This window comes from Sycon ciliatum, chromosome 4, assembly GCF_964019385.1.
Source record: "Sycon ciliatum chromosome 4, ocSycCili1.1, whole genome shotgun sequence".
Lineage (NCBI taxonomy): Eukaryota > Metazoa > Porifera > Calcarea > Leucosolenida > Sycettidae > Sycon > Sycon ciliatum.
This window is the reverse complement of record NC_088646.1, coordinates 21,153,191-21,177,673: the sequence shown is the minus strand read 5'-3', so window position 1 is coordinate 21,177,673 and position 24,483 is coordinate 21,153,191. Positions and strand designations below refer to the sequence as shown.

The 24,483-nt window shown below is 46.7% G+C and overlaps 2 protein-coding genes across 3 annotated transcripts in view; one reads left to right on the top strand and one right to left on the bottom strand.

Moving 5' to 3' along the window:
* The window catches only part of LOC135814982 (integrator complex subunit 11-like), a 31,159-nt gene extending 28,384 nt beyond the window's left edge, over window positions 1-2,775 (top strand). Inside the window, exon 25 of the mRNA XM_065328191.1 lies at window positions 2,570-2,775. Within this exon, the coding sequence (XP_065184263.1) occupies window positions 2,570-2,609 (40 nt within the window). The 3' untranslated portion in view covers window positions 2,610-2,775. The remainder of the gene's footprint in view (window positions 1-2,569) is intronic.
* LOC135814983 (ras-related protein Rap-1A-like) lies at window positions 923-23,656 on the bottom strand. 2 transcript variants are annotated; one of them, XM_065328192.1, is made up of 10 exons: window positions 23,432-23,656; window positions 22,739-23,300; window positions 20,582-20,650; window positions 10,636-10,680; window positions 10,027-10,083; window positions 4,205-4,282; window positions 3,089-3,151; window positions 2,264-2,358; window positions 1,657-1,702; window positions 923-1,384 (listed from the first exon to the last, which is right to left on the bottom strand). In XM_065328192.1, exons 2-10 carry the CDS (start codon window positions 22,793-22,795, stop codon window positions 1,298-1,300), a joined length of 597 nt encoding a protein of 198 aa, XP_065184264.1. In that variant the 5' UTR covers window positions 22,796-23,300; window positions 23,432-23,656; the 3' UTR covers window positions 923-1,297. The 2 variants fall into 2 exon arrangements, with proteins under 2 accessions (XP_065184264.1, XP_065184265.1); XM_065328193.1 differs by lacking the exon at window positions 10,636-10,680 and having other exon boundaries at window positions 23,432-23,646.
* Between the last annotated feature and the right edge of the window lie 827 nt (window positions 23,657-24,483).

The following is a 24,483-nucleotide window of genomic DNA, read 5'->3' as shown; positions in this document are numbered from 1 at the left end:
ACAGTGTACCACAGTGTATCATGGTGTACCACAGTGTACCACAGTGTACCACAGTGTACCACAGTGTACCACAGTGTATCACAGTGTATCATGGTTTTTAGTCCTCACTCCTAGATCATGGCTAGGCCCCATGGACGGTTCATGTAGTGCAGTTGGTGCACTGGTGTACTGATTAGGAATGTGAAACAGTCACACTGGAGGTTAACATTGTCGCAGCAGCAGCAGCAGGAGCAGTAGCAGTAGCAGCTGTGGGGTATGTGCTGCTAAACTACCCGCCAGCATACACAGGGATTTTCTCACTTCTCACATTTGTCTAGTTTGGCCCCCCGGCTGGTTGCAGCTGATCGCACACCATGGGCTCTAACTTCCACTTGCTTCTGGTCCTGATGCACTGGTTACACTGGTTACACCCCTCCCCGGCTCCCTGCTTCTTGATTTCAGGCTGCTTCCCTCCCAACTTGACCCAAGGCCCATTATTGCACGGAGACCTTGTGCTTTGTATATTATGTGTAAATAGTACTGTACAATTTGTATATAGGGTGTCATTGAATGTGTCAATACTGTTTTCCACTACAATCTATCTATCTTTGTTCTGGTTGTGCTCTGCCCCCCCCCCCCCCACACACACACACGCACACACACAACAAATTGCTACTTTCTATTTTTATCTACAGTACAGTGCAGTATTTTAGATTAGAAGGGTTTGAGGAGAGTGCCTGCTCTGGTCCCTTCCTTGTGTGGGGTGTGGGGACGGAGGAGTTACACAATTTAAATGGGATCAGAGGGTTCAGCAGCAGGGGGTCTGCCCCCCCCCCCATTTTTGTGTTAGCCCCAGTTAGCCTCCCCCTCACCCCGCCGTTTTGAGGGGCAAACAAAATGGGGTGAGGAGTAGGGGTGCATACAACATGAATTGCCACAATGATATAGCAACTTTTACAAAAAATACACTTTCAATTCGTTTGGTGAGATTCTAGATTCTATCATACCGGTAAGTCTATTAAAACTAGAATAATTTGTGAATCTTTAGTGCAAAGAAGCGAAGAAGAATATTATTAGGTAGACTATAATCTAAATTGGAAATTGAAATGTGCAAGTCGCTCGAGATGTAACTTAAACCAGTCAACAAATGGGGTTGGCGTGAAACTTCGGAGATGTGCATTTAAATGAGAAATTACAAGAGCGCAGTTTATTTGGTGTTCGCAAATGTTGGAGTCAATCTTTAGCCATGGTATCGGGTCTGCTCTGCTCTAGCCATGCGTGCATGGGGTTTGCTCGCCGTCGAAGCGGTGTCTATCCTTCATAGGATTAGGCACTTCTTGCCTTTGCTTTTCGTCGATTTCTCCTGCGTCTGCGCATTGATCTGCCTGACAAGAGTATAGTAGATCTGCCGAAGGAGGGCAAGAAAAACAACAACGACAACAGCAACAGTAACGACAACAACAACAACAACTTCTCTTATTGGCCACAGGCCATCGTGAGAATAAAAGATTTCCAAAAAAAACTACAACAACAACAACAGCAGCAGCAGCAACAAGAGAAAGCACATGTAATGTAGCAAGTGGCATTTTCATCAGTAGTATGGAGAAAAACAAGCCTCAAAGTGAATCACACAGAACTCACTGCGGCTGAGGTGCAATGTAATAATTATATTCTCACCTGCGTGACATTGATCTTTGCCTTGGCCGAGGTCTCGATGAATTCACTGTGTATTGCAAAGTAGCAAGAAAATACAGTGCAAACACCATCACCATCACCGGTCTGGGAGAATCAGGATCAATGCAGTCCAGCACAGTTGTATTTCATTCAGGGGAAAGGCCTGCTGGGCATTATAGGACATTGTTGGCAGGGGTGTCGGAAGGTATTTGACATTGGGGCGGCCATGTGTGGATGAAGGGTCCAGGGGGTCCTCCCCTGGGAAAATTTAGGGAAATTGGGGCCCAAAAATCCCAAGATGAAATTATTGGTGCGGCTTTGGCCGCACCTGCCACACCGGTTCCGACGCCCCTGGTTGGGCATGTTGAGAATTGCTGGACACTGCTGCACACTGCTGCACACTGCTGGACACTGCTGGACATTGTTGGGCATGTTGATCATTGTATCGTAAGACAAGTGTATCCTAGTGCATACATTATACAGTGCGCGCGTGTGTGTGCGCGCGCGTGTGTGTGTGTGTGTGTGTGTGTGTGTGTGTGTGTGTGTGTGTGTGTGTGTGTGTGTGTGTGTGTGTGTGTGTGTGTGTGTGTGATACAGTAGTGAATCTTACCAGTGGAACAGCTCTGCCTGCTGCTGACCCTGTGCAGCACTGATGACCCTCTCGTCCTCTAGGTCACATTTGTTACCCACCAGGATGATGGGGATCTGCAGAAAAGTGAAGAGAATACCACATGTGTAAGCTGCTAGTACAACCGTCTGAACTGTACACTCCCTTGAACACAGCAGTCGAGTACAGTGCAACATAGGAGGAGTGTAATTTCTACAGTAACGTTATGCACTGGCTAACTGCATGATGCTGCATGTAGTGACTTGTCACTCAGTGCCTCAGCGGCTGCTGCTGTGTTCTTTGTCTTAGGTACAGAGGTAAGGAGAGTGCCACCGCAGCTGCCTCATGACACGCAATCACAGAGCTTCCAGTCACTTGCCACCTGGTCCATGCTGCTCAAACCCAAACGGGCGAACGACAAATTCAAGCAAAGATGCTAGGTGGATGTCAGACAACGCACTGCCGTTTCTGAGGAGACGGCGATACGGCCCGGCAACAGTGCTGCTTGTACACACGCGAGAGGGAGAAGCCATTGCCACTATATGTACCATTGCCAGTGCCATCTGCTAGTGCCACTGTCACTGCCATTGCTGCTGCCATTGCCATTGATAATACCACTGTCATACTGGTATTAGTGCTGCACTGTCAGCAGTTGATCAGAAACACATGTGCTACCAGTATGAAAGCTGGCGTAATCTTGATCGATTGTCAATTTTACGCTTTTGAGATAACCACACTGACCTATAGCAATTCTCAACTAATAGTGATGCCATCATGATGTCATCAGGCACGTGTAGAATACTCGTGTAAACCTGACGTTGTACTTACATCGGTTGCGTCCTTCACACGTAGGATCTGCTCCCTCATGTTGCCCAGCTCACTAAAGGATTGCTTTGAAAACAGCAAACACAACAGTGATCATAAAATTTACCCTAGTGATCTCAATGATTGCTTTGAAAACAGCAAACGCAACACTGATCATAAAATTTTAACCTAGTGAACTCACCCACGAAACTAAATCTTTTTACATTATGATTAATGGTTTGGGTTTCGCTGGTAGATTCGTTGTTCTTGATGCATGATACTCATATTTTTTGTACATCAACATGACAATCATAACATTAAAATCATAATGAAACTGAACGTTTTTATTCCACGTTTTGGGTTTATTCTGCTGCGTTCTTGAACTTCTTTAGGCACATAAATAGACACTTTATGTATGGACGGTCCTGGACACTGTCCTAGAGATCCCATGGCAATTTTTTGGAATCAGTGGAGAACATCCGGGGTTAGATTTTGTACTGAAACAGATCTGGGTCCCTTGAGGGCAGCGTCGCAGACAGCCCACGTGCAAAGGGTCTATACACAGGACACGCATTCCGGCAGACACGTGATGGTCATTCCGAACTGCCCGTGCTCTACTAGTCCTGGATTGACTTGCATTGGTGATGGGACTGAGAACATTTACTACTAGTACTGGGACGACTGGTGCTCTGCACTTCCACATTCACATGTCATTAAGTCAGCTGCTGCCTGAGCTTGCTGGGCTGCCTGAGGCTGGCTATTGCCATCTCTGAGCACTTATTGTGCGCAGCGAGTTAATGTTCTCATTGCTCTGCCGGAACGTTTTCACGAGACAGGACTTGCCTACCTAATTTTACACAGGTGCCATCTTGCACACAAAATCCCCCCCCCCCCCCCACACACACACACACATTGTGTGTGGGGGTGGGGTATTTGTGTGTGCATTGTAAAAGCCTGTGGCGAAGGCATCACAGTTGTGGCTGTACAAATACATGGGAAAGTGATGGTATCTGGGTGGCAGCTTTCTCCTGACGGATGTTTACTAGGGTCAGCACGGCACACACGTGATTCTACACACGGTGTTGCAATGGTGTCATTCACATGGTGTTGCAACATCATATGTTCTTAGTAACTTCTTACCTGGGACTGGATGGAGTAGATGAGTGCAAAGCCCTGGCCATTCTTCATATACAGATCACGCATGGCGGTGAATTGCTCCTGTACACGTTCCAGCACAAACAGGTACTACAGTGTAGACGATTGCGCAACAGCAGCAGGTCATGGTCAGCAGCAGGTCATGGTCAGCAGCAGGTCATGGTCAGCAGCGCATGCATGTACATGCAACACATGTCCGGGCATGCAAGCTATCATGTGCTAGGTATGGCAGTTCATGCTAATGCTTAAAAAAACACTCGCTTGCTTTTTTTGTTATGAAGGTGTGTGTAGAGTGCTGGCTATCTTTAATAGTATCACTGCATGCGCAGTGCATTGGTATAGTGATATGCAAGTTGTGCCGTGGTGTCTTGGTGCAGTGCTCTCTGTCGCTTGCAATGCTGTGTGCTGAGTGTGCAATGATGCTTTGCTCCTTCAAATAATACAAGGTAATGAAATGTTGGGTTCTACTTCGTATATCTATCCGAAACACCCACATGAAATAGCTATAGATGCACTTCAAATTCAAGGACAAAATGTGCTGCAGTGAGTTGATGCTAAAAAAAATTATGACACAAAAACACTGTTGCCATGACCGAGGTGGTGCTGAAAATTGCAACACCCTAGCATCCAACATCCCTGTTCAGTATTGCCCTGGCGTCCTCACCAGTAACGGCCTATACAGATGGTGATCTAATGTGAAACTGATCAGAATACGGTGGCATACGTTCCAATCAAAACAGTTCTCGACATTGACTGTACGTGAGCAACACTGCACACCTACCAACCCATACATAATGCAGTCTGACACTTACTACCTACTGTATAAAGTCTACAAATTTTCAACACGTTCTAGATTTCGGCCTCACAGGGCTAAAGCCTAAAACACATTTCGGCCGCATTCATATTTCAGCCTGCACTGCTGCTGCCTGTATACACGGTCACATTTAACTTTGCAAAACAAAATTTTGGCCGCAACAAATTCTAGGGCAAAAAGTTCCAGGCCGAAAATAGCCGAAAATAAATATGCGCAGAATCTTTGTTGACTTACAGTACGGTACTGTAGTAGGTATTGTACAGTGTGATTGTATAGTATACAGCAGGGAGTAGGTATTGTACAGTGTGATTGGATAGTTTACAGCAGGGAGTAGGTATTGTACAGTGTGATTGGATAGTATACAGCAGGGAGTAGGTATTGTACAGTGTGATTGTATAGTTTACAGCAGGGAGTAGGTATTGTACAGTGTGATTGGATAGTTTACAGCAGGGAGTAGGTATTGTACAGTGTGATTGGATAGTTTACAGCAGGGAGTAGGTATTGTACAGTGTGATTGTATAGTATACAGCAGGGAGTAGGTATTGTACAGTGTGATTGGATAGTTTACAGCAGGGAGTAGGTATTGTACAGTGTGATTGGATAGTTTACAGCAGGGAGTAGGTATTGTACAGTGTGATTGGATAGTTTACAGCAGGGAGTAGGTATTGTACAGTGTGATTGGATAGTTTACAGCAGGGAGTAGGTATTGTACAGTGTGATTGGATAGTTTACAGCAGGGAGTAGGTATTGTACAGTGTGATTGGATAGTTTACAGCAGGGAGTAGGTATTGTACAGTGTGATTGGATAGTTTACAGCAGGGAGTAGGTATTGTACAGTGTGATTGTATAGTTTACAGCAGGGAGTAGGTATTGTACAGTGTGATTGGATAGTATACAGCAGGGAGTAGGTATTGTACAGTGTGATTGGATAGTTTACAGCAGGGAGTAGGTATTGTACAGTGTGATTGTATAGTATACAGCAGGGAGTAGGTATTGTACAGTGTGATTGTATAGTATACAGCAGGGAGTAGGTATTGTACAGTGTGATTGTATAGTTTACAGCAGGGAGTAGGTATTGTACAGTGTGATTGGATAGTTTACAGCAGGGAGTAGGTATTGTACAGTGTGATTGGATAGTTTACAGCAGGGAGTAGGTATTGTACAGTGTGATTGGATAGTTTACAGCAGGGAGTAGGTATTGTACAGTGTGATTGGATAGTTTACAGCAGGGAGTAGGTATTGTACAGTGTGATTGGATAGTTTACAGCAGGGAGTAGGTATTGTACAGTGTGATTGGATAGTATACAGCAGGGAGTAGGTATTGTACAGTGTGATTGGATAGTTTACAGCAGGGAGTAGGTATTGTACAGTGTGATTGGATAGTTTACAGCAGGGAGTAGGTATTGTACAGTGTGATTGGATAGTTTACAGCAGGGAGTAGGTATTGTACAGTGTGATTGGATAGTATACAGCAGGGAGTAGGTATTGTACAGTGTGATTGGATAGTTTACAGCAGGGAGTAGGTATTGTACAGTGTGATTGGATAGTTTACAGCAGGGAGTAGGTATTGTACAGTGTGATTGGATAGTTTACAGCAGGGAGTAGGTATTGTACAGTGTGATTGGATAGTTTACAGCAGGGAGTAGGTATTGTACAGTGTGATTGGATAGTTTACAGCAGGGAGTAGGTATTGTACAGTGTGATTGGATAGTTTACAGCAGGGAGTAGGTATTGTACAGTGTGATTGGATAGTTTACAGCAGGGAGTAGGTATTGTACAGTGTGATTGGATAGTTTACAGCAGGGAGTAGGTATTGTACAGTGTGATTGGATAGTATACAGCAGGGAGTAGGTATTGTACAGTGTGATTGTATAGTTTACAGCAGGGAGTAGGTATTGTACAGTGTGATTGGATAGTTTACAGCAGGGAGTAGGTATTGTACAGTGTGATTGGATAGTTTACAGCAGGGAGTAGGTATTGTACAGTGTGATTGGATAGTTTACAGCAGGGAGTAGGTATTGTACAGTGTGATTGGATAGTTTACAGCAGGGAGTAGGTATTGTACAGTGTGATTGGATAGTTTACAGCAGGGAGTAGGTATTGTACAGTGTGATTGGATAGTATACAGCAGGGAGTAGGTATTGTACAGTGTGATTGGATAGTATACAGCAGAGAATCCGAGAAGTGGAACACTCCAGCTTTGTTCCCGCCGTGTTCTCCACTACGGGAGGCATGGGGAAATCTGCCACCTCTCTGTACAAGAGGATAGCGTCCCTCATCGCCGACAAGACCGGAGAGGCCTACAGTGCCGTGATGGCTTCGATCCGGTGTCAAATCAGCTTTGCCTTGGTCCGATCCAGTGTGATGTGCCTGAGGGGTGCTAGGCGGCTCTATGCACCGGTCTTTGCCGCGGACTCAGCTGCTCTTGTTGTTGCCGAGGCGGCTATCCCCTGTTGAGGTTGATGGCCGTGCTCATTTATACCATGTTCTCATAATTTCTGCTTTTCGTGTCATTCTTGCTTCTTGTGTTTGTTTGTTCTCCTCTAGTTCTCTTATGTTCGCGGAGAAGGCGGAGAGCCGGAACACAGAACCTCTTATTTTTAATTTTTTTTAATTATTTACTTTTTTACCAGGCGTGGGCCATCCCCTGATCATAGGTGCCAAACATTTTTAGTATAATTACTCAAACAACGAAAAAAAAAAAAAAAAAAAATACAGCAGGGAGTAGGTATTGTACAGTGTGATTGGATAGTTTACAGCAGGGAGTAGGTATTGTACAGTGTGATTGGATAGTTTACAGCAGGGAGTAGGTATTGTACAGTGTGATTGGATAGTTTACAGCAGGGAGTAGGTATTGTACAGTGTGATTGGATAGTATACAGCAGGGAGTAGGTATTGTACAGTGTGATTGGATAGTTTACAGCAGGGAGTAGGTATTGTACAGTGTGATTGGATAGTTTACAGCAGGGAGTAGGTATTGTACAGTGTGATTGGATAGTATACAGCAGGGAGTAGGTATTGTACAGTGTGATTGGATAGTTTACAGCAGGGAGTAGGTATTGTACAGTGTGATTGGATAGTATACAGCAGGGAGTAGGTATTGTACAGTGTGATTGGATAGTATACAGCAGGGAGTAGGTATTGTACAGTGTGATTGGATAGTTTACAGCAGGGAGTAGGTATTGTACAGTGTGATTGGATAGTTTACAGCAGGGAGTAGGTATTGTACAGTGTGATTGGATAGTTTACAGCAGGGAGTAGGTATTGTACAGTGTGATTGGATAGTTTACAGCAGGGAGTAGGTATTGTACAGTGTGATTGGATAGTTTACAGCAGGGAGTAGGTATTGTACAGTGTGATTGGATAGTATACAGCAGGGAGTAGGTATTGTACAGTGTGATTGGATAGTATACAGCAGGGAGTAGGTATTGTACAGTGTGATTGGATAGTTTACAGCAGGGAGTAGGTATTGTACAGTGTGATTGGATAGTTTACAGCAGGGAGTAGGTATTGTACAGTGTGATTGGATAGTTTACAGCAGGGAGTAGGTATTGTACAGTGTGATTGGATAGTTTACAGCAGGGAGTAGGTATTGTACAGTGTGATTGGATAGTTTACAGCAGGGAGTAGGTATTGTACAGTGTGATTGGATAGTTTACAGCAGGGAGTAGGTATTGTACAGTGTGATTGGATAGTATACAGCAGGGAGTAGGTATTGTACAGTGTGATTGGATAGTATACAGCAGGGAGTAGGTATTGTACAGTGTGATTGGATAGTTTACAGCAGGGAGTAGGTATTGTACAGTGTGATTGGGTAGTTTACAGCAGGGAGTAGGTATTGTACAGTGTGATTGGATAGTTTACAGCAGGGAGTAGGTATTGTACAGTGTGATTGGATAGTATACAGCAGGGAGTAGGTATTGTACAGTGTGATTGGATAGTTTACAGCAGGGAGTAGGTATTGTACAGTGTGATTGGATAGTTTACAGCAGGGAGTAGGTATTGTACAGTGTGATTGGATAGTTTACAGCAGGGAGTAGGTATTGTACAGTGTGATTGGATAGTATACAGCAGGGAGTAGGTATTGTACAGTGTGATTGGATAGTTTACAGCAGGGAGTAGGTATTGTACAGTGTGATTGGATAGTTTACAGCAGGGAGTAGGTATTGTACAGTGTGATTGGATAGTTTACAGCAGGGAGTAGGTATTGTACAGTGTGATTGGATAGTTTACAGCAGGGAGTAGGTATTGTACAGTGTGATTGGATAGTTTACAGCAGGGAGTAGGTATTGTACAGTGTGATTGGATAGTATACAGCAGGGAGTAGGTATTGTACAGTGTGATTGGATAGTTTACAGCAGGGAGTAGGTATTGTACAGTGTGATTGGATAGTTTACAGCAGGGAGTAGGTATTGTACAGTGTGATTGGATAGTTTACAGCAGGGAGTAGGTATTGTACAGTGTGATTGGATAGTTTACAGCAGGGAGTAGGTATTGTACAGTGTGATTGGATAGTTTACAGCAGGGAGTAGGTATTGTACAGTGTGATTGGATAGTTTACAGCAGGGAGTAGGTATTGTACAGTGTGATTGGATAGTTTACAGCAGGGAGTAGGTATTGTACAGTGTGATTGGATAGTATACAGCAGGGAGTAGGTATTGTACAGTGTGATTGGATAGTTTACAGCAGGGAGTAGGTATTGTACAGTGTGATTGGATAGTTTACAGCAGGGAGTAGGTATTGTACAGTGTGATTGGATAGTTTACAGCAGGGAGTAGGTATTGTACAGTGTGATTGGATAGTTTACAGCAGGGAGTAGGTATTGTACAGTGTGATTGGATAGTTTACAGCAGGGAGTAGGTATTGTACAGTGTGATTGGATAGTTTACAGCAGGGAGTAGGTATTGTACAGTGTGATTGGATAGTTTACAGCAGGGAGTAGGTATTGTACTACTCCCTGCTGTACAGTTTGCAGACAAGCCAGTGCACTCACCGTTCCGGCCGTGTCCAGTATCTCCAACATACATTGCTGCCCATCCACATCTACTGACTACAACCGACACCATGTACAGTGACACCATGTACAGTGACACCATGTACAGTGACACCATGTACAGTGACACCATGTACAGTGACACCATGTACAGTGACAGAATGCACACAGAGAGACACGCGCGTGCATGGCACATGGCACACACACGTACGCGCACGCACACATACACAAAGTTATATACGCATGCCCAAAACCTATGCATGCACATGTGTACACACACACACACACTCACACAAACACGCACGCACACACACACACACACACACACACACACACACACACACACACACACACGCAAGCACAGACAACTGGCAACTCACAAACAGTTCTCAGCATGGAGACGCGTTAGTTTTCAACCATTGCTTTCAACGACATCACGTACATATGCACACGAGAGGACAAGCTGAACAGCGCTAAACGAGAGCCGGTAGTAGTATGACAGAGTACAAACACTACAAGCCTACAATGTAAAAATAATGTGCAAATGGAAAAGGAAGTAAAGAAGCTATGCAGCATAATAGTTATTTTTGGGTTTAAACACACACCTACCTTGTCAAAAACAGGTGCGAAGTAGGGGTTATCATGATAGTGAGTCTGTAAGAGCAGTCACCCAAAGAAAGAGAGTGATATACTAGAGCAGAAGTGTGAAACGAGAAAAGGACACAGCACCAAAAAATAAGTTCCTCGTCCCATAGCATCAGGAAAAGCAGGCAGACTCTTTGTATGCGAGCTAGGACTGTCAGCACACTAACCAACTTGGCAAGGAAGTGCCTTGGAGCAGAAACATGAAAGGGGACGGCGCAGCAGCTCCTCAGTTTCTGATCTGGTAACACGCAACAACATTAGTCGGCAGATCTCAGTGGTCGTGACTCTAACTGTCCGAGCACAATTTCCATGACCACACTGACTGAGTACAGCTTCTGCAGAACGTACGCAGTTCGGAACAGAGATGTGAAGGGCAACAAAGCCACAACGCCAATACCAAACCAACCTTGCTACAGCCATCATCTGGAAGACAATAGCCTACAGAGAAGAACCTCTGGTTTCCATCAGCACAGTACGATCCGGACAATACTGCACCCCGCCAGTCCCCGGTCCCTTTGGTGACGGTGATAGAAGACTGGTCCGACTCTTGAAAGTTTGGTTCCTTTGGACGACATCCTCTTTCATGGACTCTTACATGCGGCTATGGGTCAACCTTCGTTCTGCATGTGTGATACAATGGCGTGCGACTCCCGAGCACCATGGTATGGCTAACCCTGACTTGACCCTTGTATCCCGAGAGTAGAGGCAGTAGCCATGACACATCTCAAGACCGCCTGTGACACTACAAGGTATTGTTGCGGGTGACGACGTCAAGTCAATCCTCCGCTGACGGGTACGGGTGTTGTGCATGCCGTCCACATGGTAGGTCAGCCTCTCAAGATGGCACGCGCCATTACCAGCTGCCCTGAGGATATGTGCGGTATGACTCACAAGGCATCCAGGCATTGCCATTACTCAGCTGGTACCAGTCTGGCAGCAGCTGCAGCACTGAGCGGCGGCGATGGCAGTGGTAAGAGTTGTGCAGGAACATTACAAACACGATGCTAACAGCGAGGTAATTTCTCAGTTATGAAAGATGCCGTTCTGGTGGGCCATCACAGCCAACAGCCCCGGCTTCCAGACCTTTCTGATGAGTATGACTTGCCAATGCTCCACATACAGCTGACCCTTACGGGGTGCACCTGAGTCTTGTGCAGACGTGCATGTTGGCAAAAAAATTATATTGAGCATCAGCTCTGTTGCCCATGGAATAGATTCCCTATTCTAAGGCACGGTGGCGGAGATCTTCTGGCCGAGGAGCAAACAACCTGCTCCGCTCAAGTATGTGTTGATGGAACTGGTTTGTAAACTGTCCATCCGCTACAGAACGCATGATGAAAAGGTTGTTTTAGAGGGTAACCTCCATCAGATACGAACATTTCTGGGTCCGTAGAATTTAGGTTAGAAAGTCAATGGTCTTGTTCCAAGGAAGCTGCAATGCGTCGTTAGTCCGATACATGTACAGTCAACTTCGCTAATAACGACTGCGGATATAACAACAATTCGCGAATAACGACAGAATTTCCATGCCCGGAGCAAAGTCCCATCTAACTGTACACATTTTACTTCGGATATAACGACTATCTGAATAACGACAATTCGCGTTTAGCGACATGCTTTTAGTGCCCCGAGGTCATATTCACTGCTTGAATAACGACTTTCTGGGCTTTTGACAGCTATTTCAAGTACCTGTCAGTCAAGTACATGTGCATGTACCTGTCATGCAGAAGTACCAGAACCTATGGTGATGGATATAAAGGCACACATGCAAGAAAATGCAGCCAAGGGGGGGGGGGGGGCTTTTTCTTCCTTTTTATGTTGGCTTCAAAATTGTTGGATTTACCAGCACACCTATATGTAATGCTACCTCACCTGTTCCGTGTTGTATACAATGTACATGTAGTTGTACATGATTGTACAGTAATCATCACAAAATAAGAAAAATAATGATAATAATTGTAGAAAGGAAAAGGACATATGGAAACGAGTTAAGAGTAACTCTCCACCACTGTAACTAGATACTATATACATTCAGAAAGTGCAACAACTAGGCACAAAACTGACAGAGTACTGAGACATTCGACGTCCTGACACCTAGCTTCAACACATCTCCGTAGCGCTAACCGACAGCCTTCCAACTTCCCCCTTCTTAACTTATCTTTGATATTTTGACCCACCCAAGTTGGGTGGTGTGCTGCTTTGCTGCTTCGAATTGTAGTTAGACCGCTTTGTCAAATCGCCTACTGGTCTCGTCATCGTCCAGTGACAATCGACATTCTTTGTTCCGTTGGGACTGTAGCTTGTGCTCGTTTTCGTTGCGCTTGCCTTCCCCTCTTTGGTCTTTCCATAACCTTGAACCTTCCAAGTTGGAAGGCTGTCGGTTAGCGCTACGGAGATGTGTTGAAGCTAGGTGTCAGGACGTCGAATGTCTCAGTACTCTGTCAGTTTTGTGCCTAGTTGTTGCACTTTCTGACTGTATATAGTATCTAGTTACAGTGGTGGAGAGTTACTCTTAACTCGTTTCCATATATCCTTTTCCTTTCTACATTTATTATTGGCTCAATACCTGAGTTTCAAATAATAATAATAATAGTGAAGTGTGTGGGTTACAGTGAGGGCTGCGTCCCACCCGCCTGTGTGGATTCACAGGAAGTGTGAGTTACGAAGTCTGAAGAAAACGTTGAACGGTCTCTGCTGGGATGACGACTATAGCTCAGTGGTTAGAGCATCGCTGGCTACAAGCGAGGGTCCCTGGTTCGAGTCCTGGTGGTGACAGTCAATTTTTTCTTCAGACTTTTCCCGTTTGTCTCTTTCCCTCAAACCAGTTAGTATTTTATGACTTGGGGCTCCCCGCGTGCTAGTTTGTACGTGAAGTGTGTGGGTTACAGTGAGGGCTGCGTCCCACCCGCCTGTGTGGATTCACAGGAAGTGTGAGTTACGAAGTCTGAAGAAAACGTTGAACGGTCTCTGCTGGGATGACGACTACACCATAGCTCAGTGGTTAGAGCATCGCTGGCTACAAGCGAGGGTCCCTGGTTCGAGTCCTGGTGGTGACAGTCAATTTTTTCTTCAGACTTTTCCCGTTTGTCTCTTTCCCTCAAACCAGTTAGTATTTTATGACTTGGGGCTCCCCGCGTGCTAGTTTGTACGTGAAGTGTGTGGGTTACAGTGAGGGCTGCGTCCCACCCGCCTGTGTGGATTCACAGGAAGTGTGAGTTACGAAGTCTGAAGAAAACGTTGAACGGTCTCTGCTGGGATGACGACTACACCATAGCTCAGTGGTTAGAGCATCGCTGGCTACAAGCGAGGGTCCCTGGTTCGAGTCCTGGTGGTGACAGTCAATTTTTTCTTCAGACTTTTCCCGTTTGTCTCTTTCCCTCAAACCAGTTAGAATAATAATAATAATAATAATAATAATAATAATAATAATAATAATAATAATAATAATAATAACAACTGTGCCTTAGCAGCGGGGTCAGCGAGCCAATATCCATCCGACGGGGTATCTTCCAGGGTGATTCTCTGTCTCCCCTGCTGTTCTGCATCGGTCTCAACCCAATCTCAAACGAATTAGCAAAAAGCGGCATAGGATATCGTTGTGGACCCACGCGTGATTCCCTGTTGTCGCATCTATGGTACATGGATGACGTCAAGCTATTTGCCGCTAGCAGTACTGGACTGGACTCCTTGATCAACATTGTGGAGTGCGTTGGTGGGGCGGTTGGCATGCAACTATCCCCCACTAAGTGCTCGAAGATTGTCTGCCCGGCCGCTAAGCCAACCCAGGATGCAGAGCCTTCGTCAACCTTGCTAACAGAGTCGATCATTCATCCTCTGCAAGATGGCGCGGCGTACCTCTACCTTGGCCTGCGGGAATTCCTGGGAATCGAGGCTGGTGAAGTTAAACAATCTGCCATCGCTGAGTTCCGTCGCCGTCTTCGCTTGATCACGGATGCTTCACTATGTGCACCAAACATCAGAGCAATCAACACCTACGTTCTGCCAGTGGTGTCCTATGGCCTTGGCACAGTCGTTCCTTGGACTGCGGATGAGCTCCGCTCGCTGGACAGGACAGTGAGGAAGGCTCTGACTGCTAGCAGGGCCCACCACCCACGTGCCTCAATCCGTCGCCTATATCTACCGCGGAGTGAGGGAGGTCGTGGCCTAGTATGCATCGTAGATCTCCATGACCGTACTTGCATCCGGCTCGCTCAGTACCTGAAGGATCGGGAAGATGTCCCTGCCCTGGCCGCTGTTCTCCAGCACCATGAATCACGTCCCTCTAGAAAATCAATACCAAAGCTGGCAAATACTGTCCTGCAGCGCCTTCGCCTGACGAGCCTGGACACCGCTAACAAAGAGACTGTTAAACAGGCCCTCAATGACAACCGCCGCCGTGAACTTCGAGCGATGCCTCTTCATGGTCGCTATTGGGCGCGTGTTGATGGCATCCTGGACATGCAGCTCTCGTTTTCCTGTTTCAGATCCCAGACAATGCGTCCTGAAACGGAAGGCTTTCTCATTGCTTGCCAGGATCAGGTGATTGCCACGAGAAACAATATGCGCCATATCCACAAGAGGCATGATGTCGTGGACCTCTGTCGTGTATGTGGTGCACCCGGAGAAAATATGGACCACATCATCGCCTGCTGTCCAGCCCTGGCACGGACTGCATACATTGCCCGGCATAACTTTGTGGTCCAGGCCCTGCATCGTGCGCTGTGTAAGCAGCATGGATTACCCAGCAGTAAGCAGCTGGTGCAGGTCACAAGTTCTGCCAGTTGCAAGCTGATGTGGGAGATTTCCATTCCCACAGATCGATTAATAAAAGCGAACAGACCAGACCTGGTGCTGGTTCTGGATGATCGGGCACTGCTCTTGGACGTCAGTGTCCCATTGGACCACAGGGTCAATGAGAAGGTGCAGGAGAAGATCAGCAAATACCTGCCCTTGGCAGCAAAGCTGAGGAGGATCTGGAACAAAAAGATAACTATTGTTCCAGTTATCATTGGTGCTCTGGGTGGTGTGTCAGGAACGAGCCGCAGCCACATCTTAAGCCTTGGGCTCCACGCGTCCGTGATCCAGCGGCTGCAGCAATGTGCTATTCTGGGCACCCTGAGAATTGTGCGGTCGGTGACTGGTCATGGATGGGAGAGTGGCATGGTCGGAACGGTCGGTTGACCTTATGTTAGCCTGCCCGTAATGTCTCGACGTGTCTCAGTCTGTGTGTTTTATGATTGTGGTGCATCATGTGCTGTGTGACGAGCCGAGAGGCGTGAATTTCTGCCATATGCCCCCAGTCATGTATTGTCTTTCTCTGCATATGCCGTTTTATCTCGTCTGAGTTTGTCTTGCTTGGAGTGTCCCATGTGCAGCATGCTTGGTGTTTACTACTTGAGTAGTTCTGTTATACATGACTGTGATTTTATGTGAGTATCGAAGTTGGTATACTTGAATTTTTCTCTCATGAAGTTTATCAAAATTTGGTTCAGGATTTTCTTTTATCTTCATTGATTGGTGCTTCACCCTTGGGTCATATGGATCCCGGTGCTGTGCTTCATGCCTCCTTTCAAGCTTTCTTTTTCTGCTTTGGGAGTGAATAAAGTCGTCATAATAATAATAACATCTTGTGGCATCCGTCAGCTGGTTGCTGCTAGTGAGTTTGACCTGTCCATAGAGTTCTTGAATCATGTTGCGTATGCTGCTGCTGTTCTCACCCTACTGGTTTGTGGTATCCCGCCGGTTCCGGCAGCGCGCATGAGTTCGCCGCAGCCGGAGGTTCCGGGTTGGCAACGCCGGTTACAGCGAAAGGTTGACGCCCTTCGGAAGGATGTCTCTAGACTGACAAGCTACCTGGCATCTGACAACCCGCTAATGTACGAGCGCTATCCTGTGGGAACTCGGCACGCTGCTGCTTCACTTCTAGGAACAAAGAAATTGGAACTTCTGGCCCTTGCGGGTCGAATGCGCAGATACAAAGCTGATATGAAACGAAAGCAGGAGAATCAGTTATTTCGCTACAATGAACGTCAATTCTATCGTAACCTGTGTGCCAAGAAGGATAGTGACCCCGAGAACCGTCCATGTATGGATCAATTGGAGCAGTTCTGGAGAGACATTTGGTCTCACCCTTACCCTGTGCGTCGTCAGGCCTGGATCCAGCGTGAAGGCACGTACGCAGAGGCCATCCAGGCCCAGGAATCTGCTGTCATTACTGCTGACCTTATGTCTGCTGCGACCTCCAAGATGCCACACTGGCGTGCTCCTGGTTGTGACCAGATCCCGCCATTCTGGATTAAAAAATTTACTGCTCTCCATCCAGCTCTACTTCGAAATTTCCAGCTGCTTCTGGATGGTGAGCTGGATGCCCCAGCATGGTTTTCACTGGGCCAGACGGTCATGATCCCAAAGAAAGGAGACCTAACCCAGCCGCAGAATTGGCGACCAATCACCTGTCTGCCAGCCATGTACAAGCTATTCACCTCCGTGATTGGTGAGTTGATGTGGATCCATATCCAGACCAATGACATTCTGGCCCATGAACAAACTGGCTGTACTCGTAACCGAGGAGGCTGCACTGACCAGCTGCTGATCAATGCTATGATTACCCAGGATGCTAGGCGTCATCACCGCACCTTGGCAATGGCTTGGTTGGATTTTAGGAAAGCGTTCGACAGCCTATCGCAGGAGTGGCTAGTCGAAGTCACACGTCTGTACAAATTCCACCCCAAGATCACTTCGCTCTTGTCTGTGCTCTCATCGCAGTGGCGTACCCGGCTGCGCTTGGGAGCTGACATGAGTGAGGCAATACCGATCCGGCGAGGCATTTTCCAAGGTGACTCGTTATCCCCTCTGCTCTTCTGTCTTGGATTGAATCCAATATCAGGTGAACTCAGCAGAAGTGGCACTTCAGCGGACAACAACCGTATCCCACTTATGGTACATGGATGATGTGAAGCTGATGGCCGCAACCAGTAAGCAGCTTAACTCAATGATCAACATAGTATCGTGCGTTGGGAAATCCATTGGAATGGAGCTTTCTCCAGCAAAGTGTGCTAAGCTTGTGTGCCCACATGGTGCTGTTGATCCAGATCAGCCAGCAACTGTCACAGTAGATCAAGCCTCCAGCATTGCCTCCTTGGCGGACGGCTCCGTGTATGCCTACCTTGGCATAAGGGAGTGTTTTGGCATGGCGGAACAGTCTGTTAAGGTGGCCACCACCAAAGAGTTCAGGAGGCGATTGCGGCTGGTGACCCACACATCTCTCAACGCCTGCAACCTCTCTCGTGCTATTAACTCTTATGTCATCCCAGTGCTGTCGTATGGCTTGTGTATTGTGCCATGGACGAAGGATGCTATTGCAACCTTCGACAGGAATGTCCGAAGTGCGCTCCGCGCAGTGGGAGCACACCACCCACGATCTTCCACCATCCGCTTTCACCTGCCGAGATCTGAGGGCGGCCGAGGGATTGTATCGGTTGAGCACCTGCTGGAGAGGAAATACATCCGCCTGTCTAGGTATCTCCAGGCGCACTCTGACCTGCCGCTGATTGCTGCGCTGCATGCTCATCATGAAAATCTTCCGCCTACAAAGTCGATCATCTCCCGGGCGGCCACGGCAATGGAGCACTTCAACATCCTGGACATCGGAGGTGCAACAACTGACGTTGTTAAGTCTGCTATCAGAACCTCCACCCAAGCTTCTCTGCGGCAGAAGCCCCTGCATGGTCGCTATTGGCAGAGGAGTGGCGGTGTATTGGACATGCCTCTCTCATTCAACTTCTTAAAGTCTCCAACATTGCGTCCATCCACTGAGTCATCCGTATTTGCTGCTCAGGATCAGGTGGTTAATACCAGGAACTACCAAAGATCGGTTATTGGCGTCACTTCCGTGGTGGACGTGTGCCGTTTGTGTGGAGGTCCGGGGGAGACTGTTGACCATATTTTGGCATGCTGCCCCGTGTTGGCACGGACGGCATACATTACTCGCCATAATCGTCTTGCCGCTATAGTCCACCGGGCACTCTGTCATCGCTACAGACTGGTATCTCCTGCTCCCCCTGGCCACTTGCCACACTACGTCGAGGATAGTGAAGGCCGTAAGTTAATGTGGGAAATGCCAATCCCTACAGATAGGATGGTTGGAGCAAATCGGCCGGATCTTGTGTGGGACGATGGCAAGTCAGTCCAACTTATTGATGTCAGTGTGCCACTGGATCATAGAGTAACACTAAAACATGCTGAAAAGAGAGCGAAGTACTTGCCCCTCGCAGTGGAAATTGGGCAGATTTGGCAGCGAGAGGCAGTGTCCGTAGTGCCCATCATAGTTGGTGCTCTTGGTGGCCTGACGAAGGAAGCGGCTACCTCAATTAAGCAGCTATGTGGAGAAGAGCGGCACCTTCATGAACTGCAGCAGGCTGCTATCCTTGGCTCGATGGCCATTCTAAGATCTGTTTTGGGTGCAGCATAGGGCTCTTCGCTGTCCCTGGTGGGCTTTTTATGCTCTGTATGTTATTGTATTCGTTTTAGTTTGTAATTGAAACACTGTGGTATTTCTGTGGGTATTCGTATTTGATCTTTCTGTGGGTGCGCATTGGAGGTTGTGCCCAGTGATGAGCTTTGCCGGCCTGAATTTTTCGCCAACTTCTGATGCTCCCCTTTCTGCAATACCTGTTGCCATGATACCTCTGAGCTTTAATGTCTGTGATGGTACATGCGCCTTTCTCCCTTCCTCTCTCTCTACCTTACTTTTTTCCATATATTATTCCGTGCTGCTTACCTTTGGCTATGATAAGTCCGGTGAGTTAGCGTAATACCTCCAATTTTTATTTTTATTTTCAATTTGGAGTGGAATAAAGACTCATAATAATAATCATACATGTACATGTACATGTCTCTGGCCCTGTAGATGGCTCAAAAAGGCATACTTTTCTATTGATTTCCCTTGCATATTGAATTTTTAGTTCCTTTCAACTGCAATATGAAAATAAAGTACACATTGACATAGAGCAAGAAAAGAGCTTGATTTTGATATGCATGTCATACTATACAAAATATGGGTTCACATACATTCAAATGGGACTTCGGTTATAAGGACACTTTTCTGATGCCCCGCCGAATGTTGTTATTGGCGAAGTTGACTGTACCGTAAAGTACCGCCAGAGCGCCCCACCATCTCGTCCTTTCGTGGTCGTCTTGTGGAGGTGGTTCCTGCCTGTAGGTCATACGACACGGACCTTGTACACACATTGCAGTCAATCCGTATCCAGTTTACCTTCAAGCGGATGCGAGCTCCACATAAAAACATGCCAAGTGTGACCTTAGTACACGAAGGTTCTCACACCGTACAAACTTAGTAGCATTCTGCCATACGATTGTCTTCCCTTGGCTGTAAAATCAAGGTGGGGCGCTCTCGCGAGACGGGGCGCTCTGGCGGTACTTTACGGTACTTGTATTCCCAATCAAACTCGCATACGCAGTGCACTGCATTCCACAGACTATGAGCCAGAGATCCACATACGCAGTTTAGGCGCAAAATGGCAAATTCACGATGGAGCCCGCTCGACACGTCAGCGGCCAGTGTACGGAAGCCTCTTCGGACCAAAACAATTCGATTTAGTGACGCTGCGTCTTCTCGGAAACTTTCATGTTGTGGACTAACATTAGCCTTGGGAGCATCTTCCCTGCAACGGAGCACACTGATGATGCTCGGACCAGGTCTATTCGATTCGGCAACCTACACTCTATGGACCCTAACCACCTTGGTCAAATCTCAAAGCTGTACTCATAGATTATGCAACAACTTGAATTTTAGCAGCATTGCCAATTTGCTACTGCACATCCTGAACTGGTTACATACTTATAGCTTATCATCCACACCAAGACTAGATGCCGGTATCCCAAGACTTACTTTTCTATAGCTGTCCTCAATCGTTGGGTCATACTTCTCCACAAAGATGCCCTGCACGAACTGCACAGTCTGGAACCGGAACATAAAGCCACAACAATAACTCCGTTTAGACATGAACATAATGATATGGAATCTATCGGCGAAGTGGTGGCCCGCCGATGCAAACGCATTTTCTTGATGTGTTCCTAAAGACGTCAGGTGATGTGGCCGCTAATCCGTCTAACTTTACTTTAACTTAATTAAAATGGTGGGGTGAGGAGGGGGGGGGGGGGGTTGGGTTGGGGGTACTTCCATAGATTTGTGGCATTTTGCCATGTGGCTGCATAGAGCGAACCTTTGTCAGCATACCCAGGGGAGGGGGGGGGGGGGAGGGGTGCTTGAGCGCGTGACCCAACAGAAGACGATAAACAAGTATATAATGTGACCAGAGAGAATTAGAACTTATAACTGAATTGCCGCCATCAGTCCTCTGTCACAAGTAACATAGTTGCATTTCCTGGCGGATGGCTTGGATAATATTGAAATCAAGATGTGAACACATCTAGGTGTCATGTGACACTGTCCGGATATGTGTATTGAATGTAGGCTAGCTACTTCAGTAACTATAATTCACTAGGTTTGATTTGGCAATGGTAACAAAACTAGCTCAAACATCTGCTTGACCTGACAGTTCGTCAGCAACACATTTCCCCCAAGTGAACTACTAGATCCTCTGGCAGCACACATGTCTCAATTCGAATGCAATTCTGCTTTAGCATGTCCTACAATACCACCTCGCAGCAATCAACATACCAATTGTCGGCCTTTAGGCAGTTTAAAGGAGCTACATGTAGATGGCATAAGCGCATGCGTGATGCAGTGCTACTGGCCACCGTGTTTACTAGTGTGTGTGTGTGTGTGTGTGTGTGTGTGTGTGTGTGTGTGTGTGTGTGTGCGTGCGTGTGTGTATGTGTGTGTTTATACACAAAGACTCATCATGTACTTCTCAGGAACAGCACTACATGTACTGGATAATTATTAACGCACAGTGATAATGCCCACTAACTATTCTAAATATTTAATTCACGGTATCTGACCCACTTGCTGCTGCATAAGCCCCCCCCCCCCCCTCAGATTTTTTCACCAAATACAGACATATACCCTGTAAAATACAGACATATACCTACTGCTGTATTTTGTGGTTCATTTGAGCATCGTAGTATAAGCCGCAACGACTTACCGTATTTTCCGGAGTATAGTGCGCACTTTAGATGTACTATTTTAGGCCCTAAATCCCTGATTTAGGTACCATTACCTTTGGGTTATCCGTCATAATAATAATAATAATAATAAAAATCGCAGGTGCGCACTATGCTCCGAATATGAAATGCATGTACTTCAATGAAGATTGAAGTGCGCACCCCCAATGAAGATTGGGGGGGGGGGGGGGGTGCGCGTTATACAAAGGTGCGCACTATACTTCGAAAAATACGGTAATTATTAGTACTGAGCATTTCGTCACAGGGTATTGAAAATTCTCCCCTCAGTTTTGTGAAGACTGCCAGGTGGCCTGGCTGAGCATCTGCGCTTCACTAAACCAGACAAAACGCAGTGCTCTGGGCAAGATCACTACAGTCAGTAAAGAGATCTAAAACCCCAGGAGACGTTTTTCATTGCATTTGTCTCATTGTACCAGACATGGACAGCTACAAGGCCATTCCGCAGAACAATACAATCATGTGCGCGCAGTGAAACGCAAATAATGTCAGGATCAAAATAATTGGTTGCAAGCTGCATTACATCTGAACATATCCGGAGGTAAGCACCCGGCACGTGTGCATTCCACGCTCAGGTTACTAGTTACCGCCACGGTCCATATGATCCACGTGTATTCGAACAATACCCTTTGTTTTAGCATAACAATGATCACGCTGCTGCCGACATAGCCTGTCATAGGCATTTCACATGGTCAAGCGAACCCGAAACTGAGAATTATTTGTCATGAACGTGCCCGAATCGGATTTCCGGACACAATAATTACCGGTATATTTTTTGTCCATACGGCATGTTCGGCTACACCATGCATGGCCACATAATAGTCTTCGCAAACTAACTGTTACTAGTACTTGGAGCTTCATGAAAGGCTACAGAACATGAACAAAGCTTAGACTAACTTACCAAGGCGCTCTTTCCAACTCCTCCTGCACCGAGCATAACCAGCTTGTATTCCCGCATACTGACGACGCGCTGCCGTTGCCTTGGCCGATATGTCCCAATGCCACCGCTTGAGCAGTAGCGGTGTGAGAGGAAACAGGACCAGGTGTTCCTTGAGCGGCAGCTAACTGTTACTTTCGGTCACTTGTGTCTTTCCTGCACTATCACCAAATCACGGTCTAGTGCTGCGGTAGCGTTTGCTACTAACAATGCCGGAACTGGCCGCTGTACACGTTGATAACGTCCGGTGAGTGCCACAGCGCGAGCAGAAAACCGGACGAAGCTGCTGACTTTTCTGTGCCTGGATCAAATGAAACTCAATGCGCGTTTCATCAACCGTGATACACCCACACGCGAGAACAGCACGCACAGCTCAAGCAGACCTGTACTCTCGCTGTAGAGTGTATAGTGTAGCATCAGCGACGCACTGGCCACTGCACTGCCACTGGCCAGCTAGCTTGGCCGCTCCGACAACCTGGACAACACTGACACTGCTGCACGCAGAATGCGAGGAAGGAATGCAAACCTGGAGCACGAGACACAAGCCAAAGAAAGAGACAATAATGTACCGAGTTTGCACTAATCAGTAATCTTATTTTTATTTCGGAAGTTCCGAGTTCCGACTCGTACACAAACAGAACAACCACCAGTACGTACATGTACAGTGTCTCTGTCCTGATTATTATGGTGGGAATGATGGAAACCTGGGACGATTGCGTGGGCAAGCTAAGTTAGTAAAGGCAGAAACCCTGATCTTGCAAATAGCATAGCTTGACTACCCGGCTCGCGCGGTCTGAAACAACATACAATAATGTAGTTCTACACTCAAGCTACACAGACTTTATTCTGAAAAACCTGCCCATTTTAGCAGTCTGTTCCAGTCACCAGGTCTAGGTAACATACCGGTAAGTCATTAGTGCAAGTGAGTCACAAGGCAGTGCAGTGCGTGATACTGATAAGTGATAACAGCCTACACTGCTGGTCGTGCTGGATCCTCATAATTATCATGCCATGGACTGGAGTGGATCATGGAGTGCAAGTGGCAGAGGGCTTATATTATTTTAGCTGGGCATGGGTTTCGCGCACTTCGCACATCCTACCTGTCAAAAGCAAAAATGCTCAGGGCGGGCGATAAAGGGGCGTTGTTGAACGGTTCCCAACGTCCACTGGCTCCAGTGCTTTTCTCTCTTTAGTACTTTAGTATAGCAGGGAGTCGTATCACCCAGGCACACGGCACGGCTGACTGACCAAACTCTATCTGATGCAGTGATGGCTTTCCAGTCAAATCCTTTAGTCTTCCACAACAACTAACTGTTACTTCACTGCCTAGTGCCTACCCACCGTGCCGTAAGAGTACTCTAGGTAATACCAATCTGATCAGTGTTTTGACCGCCATGCATTTTTAACCGCATGCGGTTGCAGCAAGTCACGCGGCGTTGATCTTTCCTTTCAGAAACCTGCTCCCTGCCCTCCCTGCCTTCAGTATGGATGATGCAGAGCTTATTATTCTTTATTTCCACGATGCATCGATGGCCCATGGCCAATACGGAAGATAATACGATTCAAATCAGTCCAGAATCATATAAAACCAGCTAGCAAGTAGGCCTTGACAGATTATGCTAGCATAATTTTTCGCATAATTCCTACCAAAATCGAATAATCGCATAATTCGAGGCAAATTGCATACGAATCGCATAAAATTGGAATAA